The 20,167-nt window shown below is 47.2% G+C and overlaps 1 protein-coding gene across 1 annotated transcript in view; it reads left to right on the forward strand.

Moving 5' to 3' along the window:
• Window positions 1–20,167, forward strand: part of LOC114602821 (basement membrane-specific heparan sulfate proteoglycan core protein) — a 154,075-nt gene that overhangs the window by 24,119 nt on the left and 109,789 nt on the right. Inside the window, exons 9-22 of the mRNA XM_077930990.1 lie at window positions 740–871; window positions 2,135–2,279; window positions 2,372–2,523; window positions 3,905–4,051; window positions 5,931–6,094; window positions 7,490–7,669; window positions 8,898–9,094; window positions 11,423–11,570; window positions 11,726–11,853; window positions 13,973–14,059; window positions 14,768–14,826; window positions 16,475–16,513; window positions 17,962–18,029; window positions 19,909–20,049. Coding sequence (XP_077787116.1) covers window positions 740–871; window positions 2,135–2,279; window positions 2,372–2,523; window positions 3,905–4,051; window positions 5,931–6,094; window positions 7,490–7,669; window positions 8,898–9,094; window positions 11,423–11,570; window positions 11,726–11,853; window positions 13,973–14,059; window positions 14,768–14,826; window positions 16,475–16,513; window positions 17,962–18,029; window positions 19,909–20,049 — 1,787 coding nt within the window. The remainder of the gene's footprint in view (window positions 1–739; window positions 872–2,134; window positions 2,280–2,371; window positions 2,524–3,904; window positions 4,052–5,930; window positions 6,095–7,489; window positions 7,670–8,897; window positions 9,095–11,422; window positions 11,571–11,725; window positions 11,854–13,972; window positions 14,060–14,767; window positions 14,827–16,474; window positions 16,514–17,961; window positions 18,030–19,908; window positions 20,050–20,167) is intronic.

A 20,167-nucleotide genomic window follows, 5' to 3' on the forward strand; every position in this document is an offset into this window, starting at 1 on the left:
ACTTTATATTCTTTGCATCTCTGGGCCAATAACATCCGAGCAGCCATGGTCACGTACATAAATAGTCTTTTCTGCTCCATTGGGAAACGTTTCAGTAGGTGCCGAGAAGTGTACAGTGGTACCTTGGTTCTCAAACTTAATCCGTTCTGGAAGTCCTTTCCAAAATCAAAGCATTCCAAAACCAAGGCGTGCTTTCCCATAGAAAGTAATGCAAAAACGGATTAATGCGTTCCAGACTTTTAAAAACAACCTCTGAAACAGCCATTTAACATGAATTTTACTATCTAACGAGACCATTGATCCATAAAATGAAAGCAATAAACAATGAACTGCAGTCACACAATCAATCAATCAGTAGCTGAACTGGGTTCCACACAGTCAAAAAAAAAAAAAAAAAAAAAAGAGCCACAAAAACGCAAAATAAATAGCAAAAGCAGACAGACCTCCGCGTAACACTCAAATTGGAAGTGTGGCACTCAGAACGGAGCACGTTTGGCTTCTGAAGAAAGTTTGCAAACTGGAACACTTACTTCCGGGTTTGCAGTGTTTGGGTTCCAAGTTGTTTGAAGACCAAGGCGTTTGAGAACCAAGGTACCACTGTACAATGAAGGCACCTGCCTGACGGTCAAGAGGCGGGGAGTTCCGCAGTGTAGGTGCTGCCACACTAAAGCAATATCAAGCTGGTGAGCCCGTTTCTTCACCCCAGGCTGCTCCGCTAATGCTCTTGTCCTCTCTGCAGCTACCAAGGGCCCCGGGGACACCTGCGCACCAGACCAGTTCGTCTGCGTGTCCACACGCACCTGCATCCCAGCCAGCTACCAGTGTGACGACGAGACGGATTGCGCAGATCGCTCTGACGAGATTGGCTGCAGTGAGTTCGGGGTGGGGGGTGGGGGTGGAGAGCAAGATGGAGTGGGAAGAGTTAAGCCCCCTCCCCAAAAGTGGACTTTGAATATGATTTGTGTCCTGAGGCACATGAACCACAAAGTTCCCAGGAAAACAATAAATCACCCTGACACAGAATATTTGGTTTATGGGTTCAAATAGGCCACACTTTTATTGATTACAGATGTGAGTGGTTTGTCTTAGGCATTGAGGTGAAGCCAGGCTGTATCTTGACTCCTGCCTGCCTGCAGGGAGTCCATGGAAGGGTAAACAACCAATGGGGGTGCCCTATGTTGTTGTTGTTTAGTCGTTTAGTCGTGTCCCCCTGGACCAGAGCACGCCAGGCACTCCTGTCTTCCACTGCCTCCCGCAGTTTGGTCAAACTCATGCTGGTAGCTTCGAGAACATTGTCCAACCATCTCGTCCTCTGTCGTCCCCTTCTCCTTGTGCCCTCCATCTTTCCCAACATCAGGGTCTCTTCCAGGGAGTCTTCTCTTCTCATGAGGTGGCCAAAGTATTGGAGCCTCAGCTTCAGGATCTGTCCTTCCAGTGAGCACTCAGGGCTGATTTCCTTAAGAATGGATACGTTTGATCTTCTTGCAGTCCATGGGACTCTCAAGGGTCTCCTCCAGCACCAGAATTCAAAAGCATCCATTCTTTGGCGATCAGCCTTCTTGATGGTCCAGCTCTCACTTCCATACATCACTATTGGGAAAACCATGGCTTTTACTATACGGACCTATATCGATATATCACAGTGTCTGAAATAAGGATGGAACTCCATAGAGGTGGATCACAGCCGAATTGCAAAATTGCAGCTCAGTACAGCAGTCAAATACTAGAATCCTTTCAGAGCTTAATGCTATAATCCCAGCCAATATTTTATCGCGTTTATATCCCCCCTCCAAGGAGCTCAAGGTGGTGTTGGTGTGCATGATTCTCATTTAATCCACACTACAACCCTGTGGGGTAAGATAGACTTAAGAGGCAGTGACTGTCCCCCTAGGGCACCCAGTGAGCTTTGTGGTCAAGTGGGGATTCGAACCCTGGTCTCCCAGGCCCTAGTCCGTCATGCTGACCATTAGGCCACTGCTGGGTAGGCATTTCCATTTGCGGATTTCATGGTTGAGGTGAAAGGAGAGCACGAGAGAGATGCTCCCCCCTTTCTTTTGCAATTCCTGCCTTCAAGAAGCTGGACTAGGTGATATTTTGGACCCCTTCTAACTCTATGATCCTTCTCCCTGTCTAGCCCCTCCCCAGGTGATCACGCCCCCTGAGGAATCCATCCAGGCCGCCCCTGGAGAGACAGTCCGCTTCACCTGTGTGGCCGTGGGCGTCCCCACCCCCATCATCACCTGGAGGCTAAACTGGGGCCACATCCCCAGCAGCCGCAGGTAAGCTGCGGGTGGTCTGGTCTCCACTCCCCCCACCTTTTTCTTCCACCACCTGGGCTTTGGGATGCTGACTCTGCCCCTTACGGCCACAGGGTGTCCATCACGAGCAAGAACGGGCGGGGGACACTGGTTATCGAAGACGTAAAAGAGGCCGACCAGGGAGCTTACACCTGCGAGGCCATCAACGCCCGGGGGATGGTTTTTGGCATCCCTGATGGAGTGTTGAGCCTCACACCTGGACGAGGTAAGCCAGAGGGGCGAGAAAGGCGGGGTGGGGACCGTTTGGGCAGGTGCTGATCTATCCATCTAATTAGCATATCTGTTGAAGCATTTCTTTAAACAGCGCGTAGTTCTTTTTGTGTGTGTGTGTGTGTGTGTGTGTGTGTGTTTTTAAAAATATTTATTTGGTTTTTCAGATTAAAATTTTATAATCACATATCCAACAAACAACATAAAAACAAGATTCCAAGGACTCTCCTGGAGTTCCCTCCTCCCCTTTGTGGGTCCTGTTATTAATCATTTCCTCCTGCATCTTTTATGATAATCCAAATCTTTTACATCTCCATTGTGTCCAAAATTCACCATTAAACTACAAGTGTTGTTCCAATCCTACTAACGATTTTAGCTGTTTAGAATGGTTTTTAAGATAGATTATAAAATTTCCCGTTCCTTATTACAATTTTGGTCTTCCTGATTCCTCCGGTTATTTTGGCTATTTCGGCATAATCCATCAACTTAATCTGCCATTCTTCTCTGGTTGGGACTTATACACAGTGCGTAGTTAACCTGTGGCTTTAAAAGAGGACTGGAGAAATTCATGGAGGAGAGGGCTCTGCTCTGCTTACAGAGTTGGGCGCAGCACTACTTCTGAATCTCAGGTGCCAGAAACCACAGGCACTCTCGCACTCGGCTCCTGTGTGAACAGGAGACTGGGTCATTGGCCTGATCCAGCAAACTCTTAATGCTCTTGTGAAAGGCTTACACTCTCAGAAGCTCTTGACATAGATGCTGCTGCCTGCCAGAACCTCAGTCATGAGACTCTTCATCTCAGGGTTGCCGGTTTGAGCCCCGCAAATGTTTCCTGCATTGCAGGGGATTAGATTAGATTACCTTTGTACCCCTTCCAAGACTACAGATCTATGAAATACCATAAAATTCTATAGCAGTGGAAATGATAATTTAATGATCGGCTCTTTAAACACTCCTTTTTCTGGTTATTGGCTATAGCTTTTGATAGAATATAGGTAACTGAACAGCCCTTGTTGCATTACATTCTTCATTAAATTATCTTTCCATTGATATATAATTTTATGGTATTACTCCAAAAGAAAGTGGTGTTATGAGCCATCAAACCACGAAAATACACTTTTCCCAAAAGGTTTCCACAATTTTGGCCACTAGTGTACATGCAACAAACACAGATGCGCAGGACTCCCTCTTGACAGGACACTTTCCTACTGGCCTTTAGTATCGTCCCAACCAAATTTTATGTCTCTCCTGTATATACTATGCTGCTGTATTAATTTGTTTGATTTACATCACTGAAATCTTTTTTTAAAAGCCTGCTGGCATGTCCATCCATCACCCTGGATCCCTGACAGTCTCCTCTTTCGCCCCCACCCCAGGACCTTGCCCAGAAGGACACTTTCACAACGAGGAAACCTCCCAGTGTTTCCCCTGCTTTTGTTTTGGCATCACCAAATCTTGCCGTGGAACTAGCCGGCACCGCAGCCAGATCCGCCTTCGCTTCGACACACCCGACAACTTCAAAGGTAAGTGGGTTGGGGGTGTTATAAGAAAAAACTTCTCCTTTTCCTTTTGGGGTACCCAAGACCCCAGATAGAGTCCTTACGTGGGTTCCCTATCGGTGGGAGAAAATAACAGAGGCCAACCAGAGAATATTGAGAAGCAAAGCAGCTAGTGAGCCTGATCTTTATCCGACAGTTGCGACAGGGTCCTCACTCACCACATACAGGAGGGAGGAGGGACCCAGAACAATGGTGTGCAAGCCCTTATATAGACTTTTGAAATTGCCCACCCTGTAGCACAAGACCACCCCCCAAAGCATCATACATACATCACAGAAGGGGGTGGTCTACATCAGAAATACATCACAAGAGGCAGTCTCCAGCAGAAATCCTAGGATACCTGATAATGGCCACTGATTGCTTTACCTGGGCAGCCTGGCCTTTTGTTTGTGATGCTAAATACTTTTAATTCCTGAATCCAGTTCACAGGCTCACCCTATTCATACACAAATATGTCCTTAAGACAGGTAAGCAAAAGTCAATGGAGAGGCTTTCCCATTTCCTTCCTCCTTGCAGAGAAATATTTGAGGTCAGTTTCAGAGACTCAAAGTGACTTCAGGATTGCTCTCCTGTACTATTTCAGACATGTAGTTTATATATTTATGTATGTGTTTGCCTTGTACATTTATGAATGTTTATTGTATATTTGGGACCTTAAAGTAAAGTTAAAGGGACCCCTGACCATTAGGTCCAGTCGCGGACGACTCTGGGGTTGCGGTGCTCATCTCGCTTTACAGGCCAAGGGAGCCGGCGTACAGCTTCTGGGTCATGTGACCAGCATGACTAAGCCGCTTCTGGCGAACCAGAGCAGCGCACGGAAACGCCGTTTACCTTCCTGCTGGAGCAGTACCTATTTATCTACTTGCACTTTGACATGCTTTCGAACTGCTAGGTTGGCAGGAGCGGGGACCGAGCAACAGGATCTCACCCCGTGGCGGGGATTCAAACCGCCGACCTTCCGATCGGCAAGCCCTAGGCTCTGTGGTTTAACCCACAGCGCCACCTGTGTCCCACTTGGGACCTAAGAATTCTTATAACAGGGGAAGGGGGGAGGAGGGCTTTGGGTTTTGAGGTGGTCTTCCACTAACTTTTCCTCAGAGAATATCTGGTGGCATTAATAGGCCTCTGAAGAACCCTGCTGGATCGGGCCCCAGGGGGCCCATCTTGCCCAGTATCCTGGCCTCACATAGGCCAACCAGGTGCCCTGCGACATCCCCCTGCTATTGTTGTAATCAAAATCAATCTGCCCTTTTCCCTTATGGGGTATCCAAGAGCCCATATAGAGTCCTTACGTAGGTTCCCTATTTGTAGGAGAAAATAACAGAGGCCAACCAGTGAGAAGCAAAGCAGCTAGTAAGCCTGATCTTTATTGATCTGTTGCAACAGGGTCCTCCCCTCACACAGAAGGGGTGTAACTCAAGACCACCACCCTAGATACATCATACCTACATCACAGAAAGGACGGTCTACAGCAGAAATCTGAGTGCTTTGTTTACCTCCTGTCTGCCAGGTTACCTGTTTAATGGTCACTTGATTGGATTGCCTGGGAAGCCTGGCCAGTCTTTTGTAATGATAAATACTTAGTTCCTGAGCCAGGTCACAGACTCACGCCCTATTCATATCTTAAATGTGCCATTAAGAGAGGATTTGTGAAGGAAAATGCAATGGGGAAGCTTTTCCATTTTCCTTTGACCTTGCAGAGAAAACGTTTGGTCAGTTTGGGAATCAAAATGGTTTCAGGTCGGTCTTCCTGTGCTGATCTGTTATGAACATTTATGAACATTTAATATATATCTAAGACCTTAAAATTCTTATCACACCATTCCCGTGTCACTTTCCCCAGGGGTGAATGTGACGACCCCCTCTCAGCCCGGAACGCCGCCCCTCTCCTCGACCCAGCTGCAGATTGACCCCGGATTGCAGGAGTTCCAGCTGGTCGATCTCTCCCGCCGTTTCCTGGTACACGACTCTTTCTGGATGCTCCCGGGGCAGTTCTTGGGGAACAAGGTGAGAGGAGCGAGTTCGAGTTCTCATGGCGCTGAATGATAGGCCAGTTTTAAGAACAGGATTAGCTGCCTTTTCTTTCCTTTTTTTGTATTTGTTTTTTTGTTGCTGTTTTATTTTGACAAAGTAATAATCATACATAAATAAGAATAAAAATGTGCACCTCACCCCCAAGACCATTCCATTGTAACTATCTAACCATGTAACTAAGCCAAACCACAGGGTGGGGGAGAGGGGCTCAGAGCTTATGTCTTATTCCTTTTTCCAGGATTCTGTCCTTTTTTCATATTTATTAATGTAATATGATTAATGATTAAAGTAATAATCATAAACAAACAAACAAACAAATAAATAAGAAAGAATAAAAATGTGTGCCCCACCACTGAGACCATTCCATTGTAACTATCCAGCCTCCCAAAATTTTAACACCTCTTGCGATGGTTTGACCCCCTTCCATTTTAACAGTACAGTGGTACCTCGGGTTACATACGCTTCAGGTTACATACGCTTCAGGTTACAGACTCCACTAACCCAGAAATAGTACCTCGGGTTAAGAACTTTGCTTCAGGATGAGAACAGAAATCGCGCGGCAGCAGCGGGAGGCTCCATTAGCTAAAGTGGTGCTTCAGGTTAAGAACAGTTTCAGGTTAAGAACGGATCTCCGGAACGAATTAAGTACTTAACCAGAGGTACCAATGTACAGCTATACATATAATATCTATATGTTATTAATAATAAATTTGTGAATGTTTATTCAAAACCTGCCAAGGAGTCCAGTTCATTTTGTTGTTTCTTTAAATACTTTGTAAAAGGTTCCCATTCTTCTTTAAAGTCACAGTTGTCCTTACCACATAGTTTATATGTCAATTTCGCCAATTCCGCATAGTCCATCAGTTTCTCTTGCCATAGTTCTTTAGTCGGAGTTTCTTCATTCTTCCAACCTTGTGCTATTAAGACTCTTGCTGCCGTTGTCGCATTCATGAAGATATTCTTAAATTTCCTTGGCAGGTCTTTCCCTAAAATCCCTAACAAAAATCCTTCAGGTTTTTTAACAAATGTTAATTGGAACATTTTCGTCAGATAAGTTTTTGTATCCATTCTTCCTTTGCTGGGACTTCTATTCTTTCCCATTTTGGCGCAAGTAACATTCTTGCTGCTGTGTAAGCATACATGAATCAAGTTCTATATGATTTAGGTAGTTCTGTCCCTATAATTATGGTTCCCTCCTTTCAGGGTTTAACTTTCTCTCCCTCCACAACCCTGCAGTCGTCCAAGGAAGGTTCCCAGCTCACATTTCTGCTGAATGGGCACATGGATTAATGGGGGTGGGTTGGAGGGCCAGGGTCTACGTTTGGGTTGCCCCCTCCTGACCTCCCTCCCTCTCTGCTCTGCCTGCAGGTGGACTCCTATGGAGGTTTCCTGCGCTTCAAGGTGCGCTACGGCCTGGCCAGGGGCCAATCGGAGCCTGTGCAGAAACCCAACCTCGTGATTGTGGGGAATGGACAGAAGCTGATCTACCGCGTGCAGGTGCCCACCCAGCCCTCGGTGGTGAACCAGCGCCAGGTCCAGTTCACCGAGGTGAGTGTGGCTGGAATGGGGAGGGCTTGTTCCATCCTGCTGAGGCTGAACGCTCCTCTCAGCACCCCTGCAAAGTAGGCTGGGTTGGGAGGGGGGAGAGAGAGTGGGCTCTGCCCAGCACAAAATTCTTGCCTGAGCCAGGATTTGAATCCAGATCTCTCCCTGCCCCTCAGAGGCAAATACTCATAACTGCCACATCACATTGAACTGTAAGGTGACTCAAGGTTTTGTTGTTGTTTTAGTGTTTATAATATTAACTTGTAAGATATGGATTTTTGTTGTGTTTTTTTTTAGTTTTCAAATGTTGATTTTTGTGTGTTGTGTATTGTTATTTTTTGATATCTTTCGTGTTGTTGTTGTTGTGTGGAAAATACTAATAAAATTCATTTTAAAAAAAGGAAAAAAAGAATGGCCAGGCTGCCCATAATGCTATCAGCAACCATTATTAGGTATCCTGGCAGACAGGATTTCTGCTGTAGACCACCTCCTATGATGTATGTATGATGATTCTGGGGCAGTCTTTGGCTACGGGGATAAAAAAAAGAAAGGTGACTCAAACAAGTGAGCCAAGCTGGGTTGGGTGGGTAGAAGCAACATTACCCTTATTTATTTTATACTTTGATTGGTTTTTTCTTTCATATAGACATTTTTTTTTATTGATTTTCACAGGTTTTGCAAGTTTGCTTCTGTTTCAACATATGTTTTTCTTTCAATTTTGAGTTCCCACCTTTAATTCCATGACGTTTTCATTCCCACCTTATACCTACCGAGTTGGATAGTGGTACTTCATTCCGCTGCTCGTAATTCATAATTCGGTTTTTATTTGACCATAGCCGTTCTTCAGATACAGTAGACCCTCAGGTTACGTTACTCTTGAGTAACGTAAACTTCGGGTTGCAAAAGCAGCAAGCCCAGAAGTATCCAGAAGTGGTACCTCTGGATGTGGATTTTTCACGGTGCACACGGACCGCCGGAACGAATTAAATTCGTATCCAGATGGTCCACTGTAGTCCAAAAAGGGTCTCTCCCCTCTTGTTTTCCATATAGATTTTTATGATTGAAGTGGTATGTGTTGGGGTTTTTTAGTAGACCATTTCTTTAAAACATTGACAGTCACAAGATTTGTGGCCTTCTTTGCTAGCGCTCTCGGGGCAGCCCACGCAATTAGGGGATTTTTCCTGCAGCTTTCGCTTAGCCCTTTCTTCACCCGCTGGGTGTCTCCCTGCAGGAGCACTGGGAGAAGGAGTCGGGAGCCTCCGTCAGCCGTGAGGAGCTGCTGCTCACCCTCCAGAACCTGGAGGCGGTTATGATCCAGACCGTCTATGACAACCGGATGGCCAGTGTGGGGCTGAGCGACATCGTCATGGACACAACCACCACGGAGGTCACCGGCTTGGGCCTGGCGCATGGTGTGGAGGAATGCAGGTGTGCCAGCGATGGGAGCACCTGCTGACATCCAGGGTGGTTCTGGGCAGGAAATGGGGTGGGGCTCGAGCCAGCCTGCTGCGACCCTGCACCTGTGGGTTGTGTCCAAATTAGTCCTGCTCAGAGGAGGCTAATAATAATAATAATAATATTAATAATAATAATAATTTATTTATTTATACCCCGCCCATCTGGCTGGGTTTCCCCAGCCACTCTGGGTGGCTCCCAACAGAATACTGTGGTACCTCGGGTTACAGACGCTTCAGATTACAGACTCCACTAACCCAGAAATAGTACCTCGGGTTAAGAACTTTGCTTCAGGATGAGAACAGAAATCGTAGTGCGGTGGCAGCGGGAGGCCCCATTAGCTAAAGTGGTGCTTCAGGTTAAGAACAGTTCCAGGTTAAGAATGGACCTCTGGAATGAATTAAGTTCTTAAGCAGAGGTACCACTGTATTAGGTAAAGGGACCCCTGACCATTAGGTCCAGTCGTGGCCAACTTGCTTATTGGGATAGAGAGGTTTGTATCAGCCTGCTTTCTCTCTCCAAAACGGAGCTGTCCGAAGCAGCTGTTTGCTAAGCTTTGGACTCCAACTCAGCCCCATGCTCCCATCAGCTCCAGTGCCATACAGCTGAGCTGGATGGGGCAGACTGGGTATTGGAGTGTAAAGTGTCTGAAGGGCAGCATGCTGGGGCCGATTGAGCAAACACCACAATCGGCCGATAGCATCACTTCACGGAAAAGCAAACTGAATCCTTCAAATGCATTTGTGGAGATGGCCCTTTGCTCAGTCACCACCAGATGCTTGCTGTGGTTTAAAGGTAAAGTGACCCCTGACCAATAGGTCCAGTCATGGCCAACTCTGGGGTTGCGGTGCTCATCTCACTTTACTGGCCAAGGGAGCCGGTGTACAGCTTCCGGGTCACGGGGCCAGCATGACTAAGCCGCTTCTAGCAAACCAGAGCAGCGCACGGAAACGCCATTTACCTTCCCGCCGGAGCGGTACCTATTTATCTACTTGCACTGCGTTCTTTCAAACTGCTAGGTTGGCAGGAGCAGGGACCGAGCAACGGGAGCTCACCCCGTGGCGGGGTTTCAAACCGCTGACCTTCTGATCGGCAAGCCCTAGACTCTGTGGTTTAACCCACAGCACCACCTGCGTCCCCAAGTAAAAGCACAATAAAACATCAAACATTAAAAACGTCCCTAAGCAGGGCTGCCTTCAGATGTCTTCTAAAAGTCTGGTAGTTGTTTATTTCCTTGACATCTGATGGGAGGGCGTTCCACAGGGCGGGTGCCACTACCGAGAAGGCCATCTGCCTGGTTCCCTGTAACCTCACTTCTCACATTGAGGGAACCACCAAAAGACCCTCAGAGCTGGACCTCAGTGTCCAGGCAGAATGATGGGGGTGGAGACGCTCCTTCAGGTATACTGGGCCGAGGCCATTTAGGGCTTTAAAGCTGAGCACCACACCTTGAATTGTGTCTGGGAACGTGCTGGGAGCCAATGTAGGTCTTTCAGGACCGGTGTTATGTGGTCTCGGCGGCTGCTCCCAGTCACCAGTCTTGCTGCCACATTCTGGATTAGTTGTAGTTTCCAGGTCACCTTCAAAGGTAAAGGGACCCCTAACCATTAGGTGCAGTCGTGGCCGACTCTGGGGTTGCGGCGCTCATCTCGCTTTATTGGCCGAGGAAGCCGGTGTACAGCTTCCGGGTCATGTGGCCAGCAGGACTAAGCCGCTTCTGGCGAACCAGAGCAGCGCACGGAAACGCTGTTTACTTTCCCGCCGGAGCGGTACCTGTTTATCTGCTTGCACTTTGATGTGCTTTTGAACTGCTAGGATGGCAGGAGCAGGGACCGAGCAACGGGAGCTCACCCCGTCATGGGGATTCGAACCACCGACCTTCTGATCGGCAAGTCCTAGGCTCTGTGGTTTAACCCGCAGCGCCACCCATGTCTCATACCTTCAAAGGTAGCCCCACTGAAATTAACCTGCTGACATTAGTACCTGAGTTGCAAGTCGCATCCTTTCTCCATCCATAGCTCTGTATTGTCCACACTGATTGGCAGCAGCTGCTCTGCAGGGTTTCCGGCGAGAGTCTCCTCCTAGCCCTCACTGGAGATGCTGCCGTTGGGAACCTGGGGCCTTCTGAATGCCAAGCAGCTGCACTACCACTGAGCCATGCTTCTTCAGCACATGCGACCTGCAGGCTGAGTTTGTCGCCTCTGCAGCCTGCCTTACAGAGAGTCTGCAGTGTCCTTCCTGGCAGCCCATAAACCATCCTCTCTCCTCCGCTGTCTTCACCTCCCGCTTGTCTCTCTGCAGGTGCCCTGCTGGGTACGCCGGCCTCTCCTGCGAGCGCTGCGAGACCCATTTCAAGCGAGTGCCCGGCGGGCCCTACCTGGGCACGTGCTCTGGCTGCAACTGCAACGGGCACTCCAGCACCTGCGGCCCGTTCTCTGGCTACTGCCTGGTAAGCTTGCCAGCTGGTGGCGGGGGTGGTGACGGCTGCTGGAGGAGGGGCGCGAAGTGGGTTGTCTGGCGGGGGGAGGGATTTGGGGAAAGCTACGCCCTGCCCTTCACCTCCCTCTTCCTTTTGTCTCTTCCGCTTCTCCCCCTGCCCCACAGAACTGCCAGCACCACACCGAAGGGCCCCAGTGCAACAAATGCAAGCCGGGTTTCTTTGGAGACGCCACCAAGGGCACCCCCACCGCCTGTCGCCCCTGCCCCTGCCCGTACACCGAAGCCCCCCGCAGGTGAGTGAGCCGAGGGTCTTTGCATCGCGGGTTATCGTCATCGGGGTTTGTCCTGGAGGACGTCAGCAGCCGCCTGCCCTCTGCGCTCTCGGCAGGCTTGGCAGGAGAGGAGATTAGGAAAGGACCGAGATGCACAGCTTCCGGGGGTGGGTGTGCCTGCCATTTTCCTGTTGCCCTGAAAGCAAACCTTGAGCCTGCAGGGAAGGACAGGGAGTCCGGTGAGTCCATATCCATGAATTTACCTCTGGGAACACCTTGCCTTGTACGGGGTACCTTGGTTCTCAAACTTAATCCATTCCGGAAGTCCGTTCCAAAACCAAGGCATGCTTTTTCATAGAAAGTAATGCAAAATGGAATAATAATAATAATAATAATAATAATAATAATAATAATAATAATAATAATAATAATTTATTATTTGTACCCCACCCACTCAGCCACTCTGGGTGGCTTCCAACAAAGATTAAAATACATTAAAATGTCACACATTAAAAACTTCCTGTTCCAGGCTTTTAAAAACGACCCCTAAAAAAGCAATTTAACATGAATTTTACTTTCTAACCATTGATCCATAAAATAAAAGCAATAATCAATGTAAAGGTAAAGGTACCCCTGCCCGTATGGGCCAGTCTTGCCAGACTCTAGGGTTGCGCGCCCATCTCACTCAAGAGGCTGGGGGCCAGCGCTGTCCGGAGACACTTCCTGGTCACGTGGCCAGCGTGACAAAGCTGCATCTGGCGAGCCAGCGCAGCACACGGAAACGCCTTTTACCTTCCCGCTAGTAAGCGGTCCCTATTTATCTACTTGCACCCGGGAGTGCTTTCGAACTGCTAGGTTGGCAGGCGCTGGGACCGAACAACGGGAGCGCACTCCGCCGTGGGGATTCGAACCGCTGACCATGCGATCGGCAAGCCCTAGGCGCTGAGGCTTTTACCCAATAATCAATGTATTGTACTATAATGTATTGTCTTACTTATTTTATAGTACAATGTATTGTACTATAAAATAAGTAAGACAATATTGTAAATTAAAATTATTATTTTTTCCTTACCTGCACTGATGATAGTCATTGTTTGGGTGGGGGGGCTGTTATTCATTTCCGCAGTCACACAATCAATTAATCAATTAATCAGTCAGTTAGTTCAATAGCTGAACTGGGTTCTACACAATCACAAAAACAAATGAACTGAAAAAGCCTCAATAACAAAAACGCAAAATAAATAGCAAGAACAAAAGCACCAAACTTAATCCGTTCCAGAAGTCGGTTTGACTTCTGAAATGTCCGAAAACCAAGGCGCATCTTTTGATTGGTGCAGGCGCCCCGGAAACAATAGCAGACAGCCGCATAAGATGTTCGGCTTCCGAGAAACATTTGAAAACCGGAACACTTACTTCCAGGTTTTTGGCGTTTAGGAACCAAGGTGTTTGAGTACCAAGGCGTTTGAGAACCAAGGTACCACTGAACGCCTTTTTCTGGGTAATTCAATCCTCCCGAAAGGAAAGAGCCCCCCTCCCTTTAGTTGTGCCATGCGCTTCCAGGGCTTTTAGTGTCATGGCACTAGCCCATTGGAATGTGTTCCTGCTGAACCACCTGCAGCGCTGGCATTCAGGTGCCCTGCTTAAAACACACCTGGCTTTTCCTGAAATTGAGCTGTGCGGATGTATCGGTCTGACCTACCCTTTTGTGATACATTTTGTGCTTCTTTTACGAACGTATTTTTTATCGTGGATTTTATGCTCTTTACCATCATGAGGTAGGTAAACAGGGTGAGTAGGTAAGTAGCTTAGGTAGGTAGGCAGGTTGATAGATAGATGATCAATTGATTAGGAAGGCAAATAAGAGTAGGTAGGTAGATTAGGCAGGCAGGCAGATAGACATAGAGATACATAGATATATAATAGAAAATATATTTTAATGATGGTGGCATTGAAATTTGTGCAAATAAATAGATAAGCAAGGCAGCTGTGAATGGGCCACTGACATGGGCCACTCAGTCCGCAACTGGGAAGCTGCCCTCGCCCACCATCCAGGCCGATATAGGCCCTGCCAGCCGTGCACCTAGCAGCCTGCATTCGGGATGGTGGTGCCCATGGTGACACTGCCCTCTTCTCCTTTCAGGTTTTCAGACTCCTGCTTCCTCGACACAGACGGGCAGGCCACCTGCGATGCCTGCGCCCCAGGCTACACCGGACGTCGCTGCGAAAAGTGAGTGGGCTCCTTGTTGTAGTTTCAAATTGCATGTTGGAGCTGCTGGGAGTTGGAGTCCAGTAGTTTCTGGAGAACCACAAGTTCTCCATCCCTGAACTGGACCGTCACTTGCCTTCACTGCCCCTGGCTACCTCCATCACCACTTCGCCATTTTGAAACACAGGGATCAGTTGGGGAGTCTTAACAACATCTGGAGGGCTATAGGATCCCCATCCCTGACCGTCACTTGCCTTCACTGCCCACTCCATTGCCAGTCTGCCACCTTTTAATGCTTGAATGAGAGAGATGTGGCCCTCCAGATGTTATGGGACTCCAACTCCCATCATCACCCCTCACCTTTGGCCATGTTGGCTGCTGTGGCTGATGGGAGTTGGGAGTCCCATAAGATCTGGAGGGACACAGATGTTCCCCATCCCTGCACTAGGCCATCACTTGCCTTTACTGCTCCTGACTACCTCCATCATAACTTTACCTTGTATTTAAAATACAGGACCTCACGTCTTCCATATGCTAGTAAGCTACAACTACTGCCGTCATCCCTGACCATTGGGCATGCTGTCTGTTGGGGCTGATGGGAGTTAGAGTCCAGCAACATTGGGGAGGGGGGCAGAGATGTTTCCTACCCTTGGCCACAAAGTGATTTCTGGGGGACGCTGACCCCCATCAGGAGGATAAACTTCCAACTTAACATATTTCCACCCGTAGATGTGCTCCTGGCTTCAAAGGAGACCCCATCCAGCCACGAGGAAAATGTGTGAGGATTGGTGAGTACAACCTTTGAAGACACGCAATTCAGGTTTGACTCCAGAGTCACACTGTTAGAGCAAAAGCTGCGAAAACTCAGCATCGAATAACTGCCGGCTGTCTCTGGTACTAGATCTATTGAAATGAAGGGACATGGCTAACTTAGGCCCATTCATTTCGGTGGGTCTACTCTGAGTAGGACTCTGTTGAGAACAACCTGCTGAAACTTCCTTCTGAGTATGCCTGAATAGGATTGTGCCATGGAGCAGAGAGGGAGAAATTGGCTAATGGAGATTGCGGACTGGCGCCCCCCCCCCCCCAAGGAGAAGAGCAATGCGCCTGTTGTTTTCCATTCACAACTTGTCCTAGAATCATAGGAATTTTTGAGTTGGAAGGGATCCATGGGTCATCTAGTCCAACCCCCTGCAATGCAGGAATCTCAGCTCAAGCACCCATGTCCTGATGAAGTTTCTTCTGCTAATGAGGGCGCAGGCCGGTCAGGACGAGCTTTCAGGCCTTCTCAGGGGAACCTCGTCCAGAGTCAGACCCTTGCTCCAACTCTGACTGGCAGCAGCAGCAGCTCTCCAGGGTTTGAGGCAGGGAGTCTCTCTCAACCCTACCGGGAGATGAAACCTGGGACCTTCTGCATGCAAAGCAGATGCAATGCTGCCGAGCTGTGCTCTTTTTAAAAATTGAAAATAAAGCAAGTTTTTTTGAGAGATAAAATCGAGATATGGAAAATATCGATGAGAGATGAGAGGCAGGACTGAGGTTTGGATATGCTTCGAGGTTCCGACTGTGGGAAGCCTTAAAATCAAAATTACAATTTGGAAGACAATTTGACTTTTTTTAATTTTAGTTTTTTATTTTTATTGGATTATGATTTGATATGTTAGTTGGAAGTTTTTTATTGGAAAAATTAATAAATGCTCTAACAAAAAAGAAAGAAAAGAAAATTAAGCAAGTTTCTAGTCCTCATTGTTCCGAATCAAGGGCTGGTTTAAGGAGGAACATAGGAAGCAGCTTTATGCCCTTGGCTCCTGGCTTAAGAGCTGGCTTAACAATAGGCATTATGTGCATTTATATGTATTTTAATGAACTGTTTAATGAACTGAACAGAGTGAAAGGTTATGAGTCATGGGGGTGCAGAGATCGTTTGAATAAACTTAGTGCCTAGATTATATTTTCAGTTGCTATTTTGCTAATGCTTTTAATATCGTTTTGTAGATTCTAAATGCCGCATTGATTTGTTAATCACATGACTTGCCGTAATTGTGAGGTTTGGCTTATTTTTTTAGTTGCTGTTTTGTTCAGTTTCTTAAAGATTGAAACTGTTTCACTGAAAAATTGTGATTTATTTCATATGACGTGTGTTGTATTCGCGATGCGCTAGTATGTTTTGTTATGTTATGGTTATTTATTGGGTGTAAGCCTCTTTGAGATTCATTTGAATCAATCAATCAACCTTCAGCTAGGTTTGAGGCCAAACATGAATGTGGGAACCACAGTGTCACGTTCAATCTAAGTTTAATAGCGCTACCATCTTGCCGCATCTCACAACTCTGAAGCGTTGGCCTGCTTCGCTCTCCCCACCTGGTACACATAAGCCAATATTTCACGTATTGCTGGCCAAATGTTTGAACGTTTCTTTCTCTATCTGATTTCCAGGGTTCCCCCCTAGTCCTGAAGTTGATACTCCACTAGAGGGCAAGTCGTCATCGCTATTACATTTGCGTTTTCTTATCCTTCCCCGCTCCCTCACTGTCCTTTTCTTTTTAAAAAAAGAGTTTTTATTTGATTTTACAGCTTCATTCACAATTGTAATCACAAATAATAAGAATTACACAAGATTCTTCTGAAACTCAAGACTTCTCCCCTCTGTGGGTTCTTTGAGTAACTTTTTAAAACTGCATATTATAAGTCCATCTAATTTACAATCCTCCATTGTATCCAAAATCTATGTAGCATTGCAAGAGTTATTTAAAACCTGCCAAAGAGTTCAAGTGTTTACAGTGGTCTTTCAAATATAATATAAATTTGTCCCATTCTTTATTGAAGTTTTGACCTTCCTGGTTTCTGATTTTCCCAGTTAAACTTGCCACTTCTGCATAGTCCAATAATTTCATCAGCCAGTCCACCCTGATAGGAATTTTGTCGTCTTTCGAACCCTGGGCTAGAAGCATCCCTGCAGCTGTTGTAGCATACATCAACCATATTTTCAGTTCCTTTGGTAGTTCTGCACCTACAATTCCTAACAAAAAGGCTTCTGGTCTTTTAACAAATGTTATTTTAAACATTTTTTTCAATTCATTGTATATCGTTTCCTGGAATTCCTTTATTACTTTACAGTTCCACCACATACAATAAAAGGTGCCTCCCTTTTCCTTACATTTCCAACAAACATTTGAACTTGTCCTGTACATTTTTGTTAATTTACTCAGAGTTAAATACCAGTGATGCATCATTTCCATATCATTTTCTTTTAATGTATAACACGCCGTGAATTTCAAATCCTCTCTCCATAATTTTCCCCGTGCTGCAAACTGTACGTTTTACCCAAAGTCTCCTGCCCATTGAATCATAACCGATTTAACTTCTTCATCTTTAGTAAACCATTCCAACACTTTCTCATTTCCTATAACTGTCACCACCTCCTTTCTTTCACACGGAATTGCAGAGTTGGAAAGGGACCTTCAAGAGTCATCTAGTCTGACCCGCTTCAAGGAGAGTCCAGCCCCTCTGTCACCCACCTGCTTGCTCCTTGCACCCTGTCTCTTTGCCTTCCTCCTTGCACTTCTTCAGCTCTTCCAGGTTCTCTTCTCAGACGTTTCTACCCCCTTTCTCACCTTGTTTTGCTTCCTTTCGCCTGCTGGTTTTGCCATTCTACACTGACCAGCTGAGCTTTCCGAGGTCTTTGCGCAGTCCTGCCTAGAGACACTCAGGATTGAACCTGCGGCCTTTGGCATGCAAAGCTCTGCCGCACGAAAATTCTAGTCCTCCTGTTTCTGCGCGTCGGGATGATTTAAGCATAAATACAAGGAAGCTCCTCTGGACTGACTTAGACCTTACGCTGGGTTTTAGCTAGGCCATGGTGGAAAAAAGACATTTTCCTGCCTGGGTTTGTCTTTCTCAACCTCTCTTTACTCCTTGTGTAGGGCAGAGCACCATCGAGTGCGACAAGAGAGGGAGCAGCGAAGCCTCAGATGGTGCTTGCCAGTGCAAGGTAAGCTGGGCCACAGCTTGGAGGTGCGGCAGCCAAGACGCCCCTGGGTCTGGCGTGGCAAAATGAGACAAAACGGTGAAACTTGAAATCCCCTCATTCACCTTTTGCGAATGGGAAGGCCCCAGATCTGTGGAGTCTACGGTTGGGTTTTTGCCATGATAAATGAATTCATAAATTAAATTTCAAGAGGAGCTCCGATAATAATAATGATAATGATAATGATAATGATAATTTATTATTTGTACCCCGCCCATCTGGCTGGGTTTCCCCAGCCACTCTGGGCGGCTTCCACAAAGACCAAAAGTACACTAAGATGTCACACATTAAAAGCTTCCCTGAACACGGCTGCCTTAAGATGTCTTCTGAATGTCAGGTAGTTGTTTATCTCTTTGACATCTGGTGGGAGGGCGTTCCACAGGGCAGGTGCCACTACCGAGAAGGCCCTCTGCCTGGTTCCCTGTAGCTTTGCTTCTCGCAATGAGGGAACCGCCAGAAGGCCCTCGGCGCTGGACCTCAGAGTCCGGGCAGAACGATGTGGGTGGAGACGCTCCTTCAGGTCTACTGGGCCAAGGACATCTGCCCAGCCGCTGAGCTTCTGTTCTCAGCATGAGATTATTTCAGAAGTACAGTGGAACCTTGGTTCTCGACCTTAATCCGTTCCGGGAGTCCGTTCAACTCCTGAAACTTTTTGAAAACCAAGGTGCGGCTTCCGAGTCGCTGCAGGAGCTTCCTACACTCAATCGGAAGCTGCTTCGGACATTTGGCTTCCGACAAAGTTTGCAAACCGGGACACTTACTTCTGGGTTTGCGGCGTTCGGGAGCCGATTTGTTTGGGAGTCAAGCCATTCGGGAAGCAAGGTACAGCAGGAATCAAGGAGTAACACAAAGCTCCCAGACTCCTTTTCCCCCCCTGAGAAGAAGCATTGATGTCACCTGCCAGACTGCCTGGGTCATTGACAGTCTCTCTTTGCCTTGGTGGGCAAAGGAGGCAATGACAAGGCTTTTAAGTTGTACTCTTTTGTGACATATTAGCATGGCCTAGAATGTGACCCTCAGCTGAGCTGAACAGATTTATTATGCTATGGATTGCTGACATTTGGTGAGTCTATGAGATCCATCTCCTTTTCTCGTCCTTCTGCTGCAACGTCCTAGTAGCATTCCCAACGCAAGGAAGGATTGGACTCTGATTAATAAAATACACACAAGGCTTGATCAGCAAGACTCTGGGAGGAGTGCGTATAATAATTCCTGTCCACCCCTTGGCCCAGGTCATTTTATTCACAAAAGAACTTTTCACACAGTGTTCATAAGAACCAATCAGATTTCCTCTGAGCATTTCAAAAAAACCCATGTGGGACAAAGTCAGATCAGAAGAAATCCTCTTAACTACAAAGAAACTATTTCCTACTTGAGCATGCATACGTAGTTCAGAGTAAATAAAATAGGAAACAAGGAGGAATGTTTTTAGGAAACCCCGGAGATCATAAACAGCAGTAAACAGGAGAGGAAGGACAGGTAGTATTTACAATCTCCTTGTCAACTCTCTTCCTGGCCCTAAGATTAACAAAACCAAGGAAAGGTACATCAGAGAAGCTACCTACTGTCTTTATGACCCAGGATGCCTGGTGAACAACTGGCCTGTGTTTAGAATGCTGATAAGTGCCTGTCAGGCATAGAGAAAGAAAATGGACAGTAGAGAAAATGGGCAGAGATGCAGAGGCTTGTGGGATCAGAAATTATTGTCAATGAATCAAACCCAGTCAACGCAATACTTTCATCACGGACACAATGCCTTGCTCCATATTTCATAATTCCTCATAGTAATCCCACCTGATCACTACAGCCCTCTCCTCCTCCTCCTCCTTCTCTTTCTCCCTAGCCCAACGTCATGGGACAGTCGTGCAACGAATGTGCTACGGGCTCGTTCCACCTGAGCCACGCAAACCCCGAAGGCTGCCTGCGCTGCTTCTGCATGGGGGTCTCGCGCCAGTGCTCCAGCTCCTCGTGGAACAGGGACCAGGTATTGCCCCCTGGGGCCGGGAAGGCGGGTCCTGCTATGTGCGAGGCTGGAAGCATCCTTCCCTATGCAAACTCGGACCACAGACCCTGCTAGGAGGGTCCTTCAGCACCCCCACGCC

The sequence above is a fragment of the Podarcis muralis genome, chromosome 7 (assembly GCF_964188315.1).
Source record: "Podarcis muralis chromosome 7, rPodMur119.hap1.1, whole genome shotgun sequence".
Taxonomy (NCBI): Eukaryota; Metazoa; Chordata; class Lepidosauria; order Squamata; family Lacertidae; genus Podarcis; species Podarcis muralis.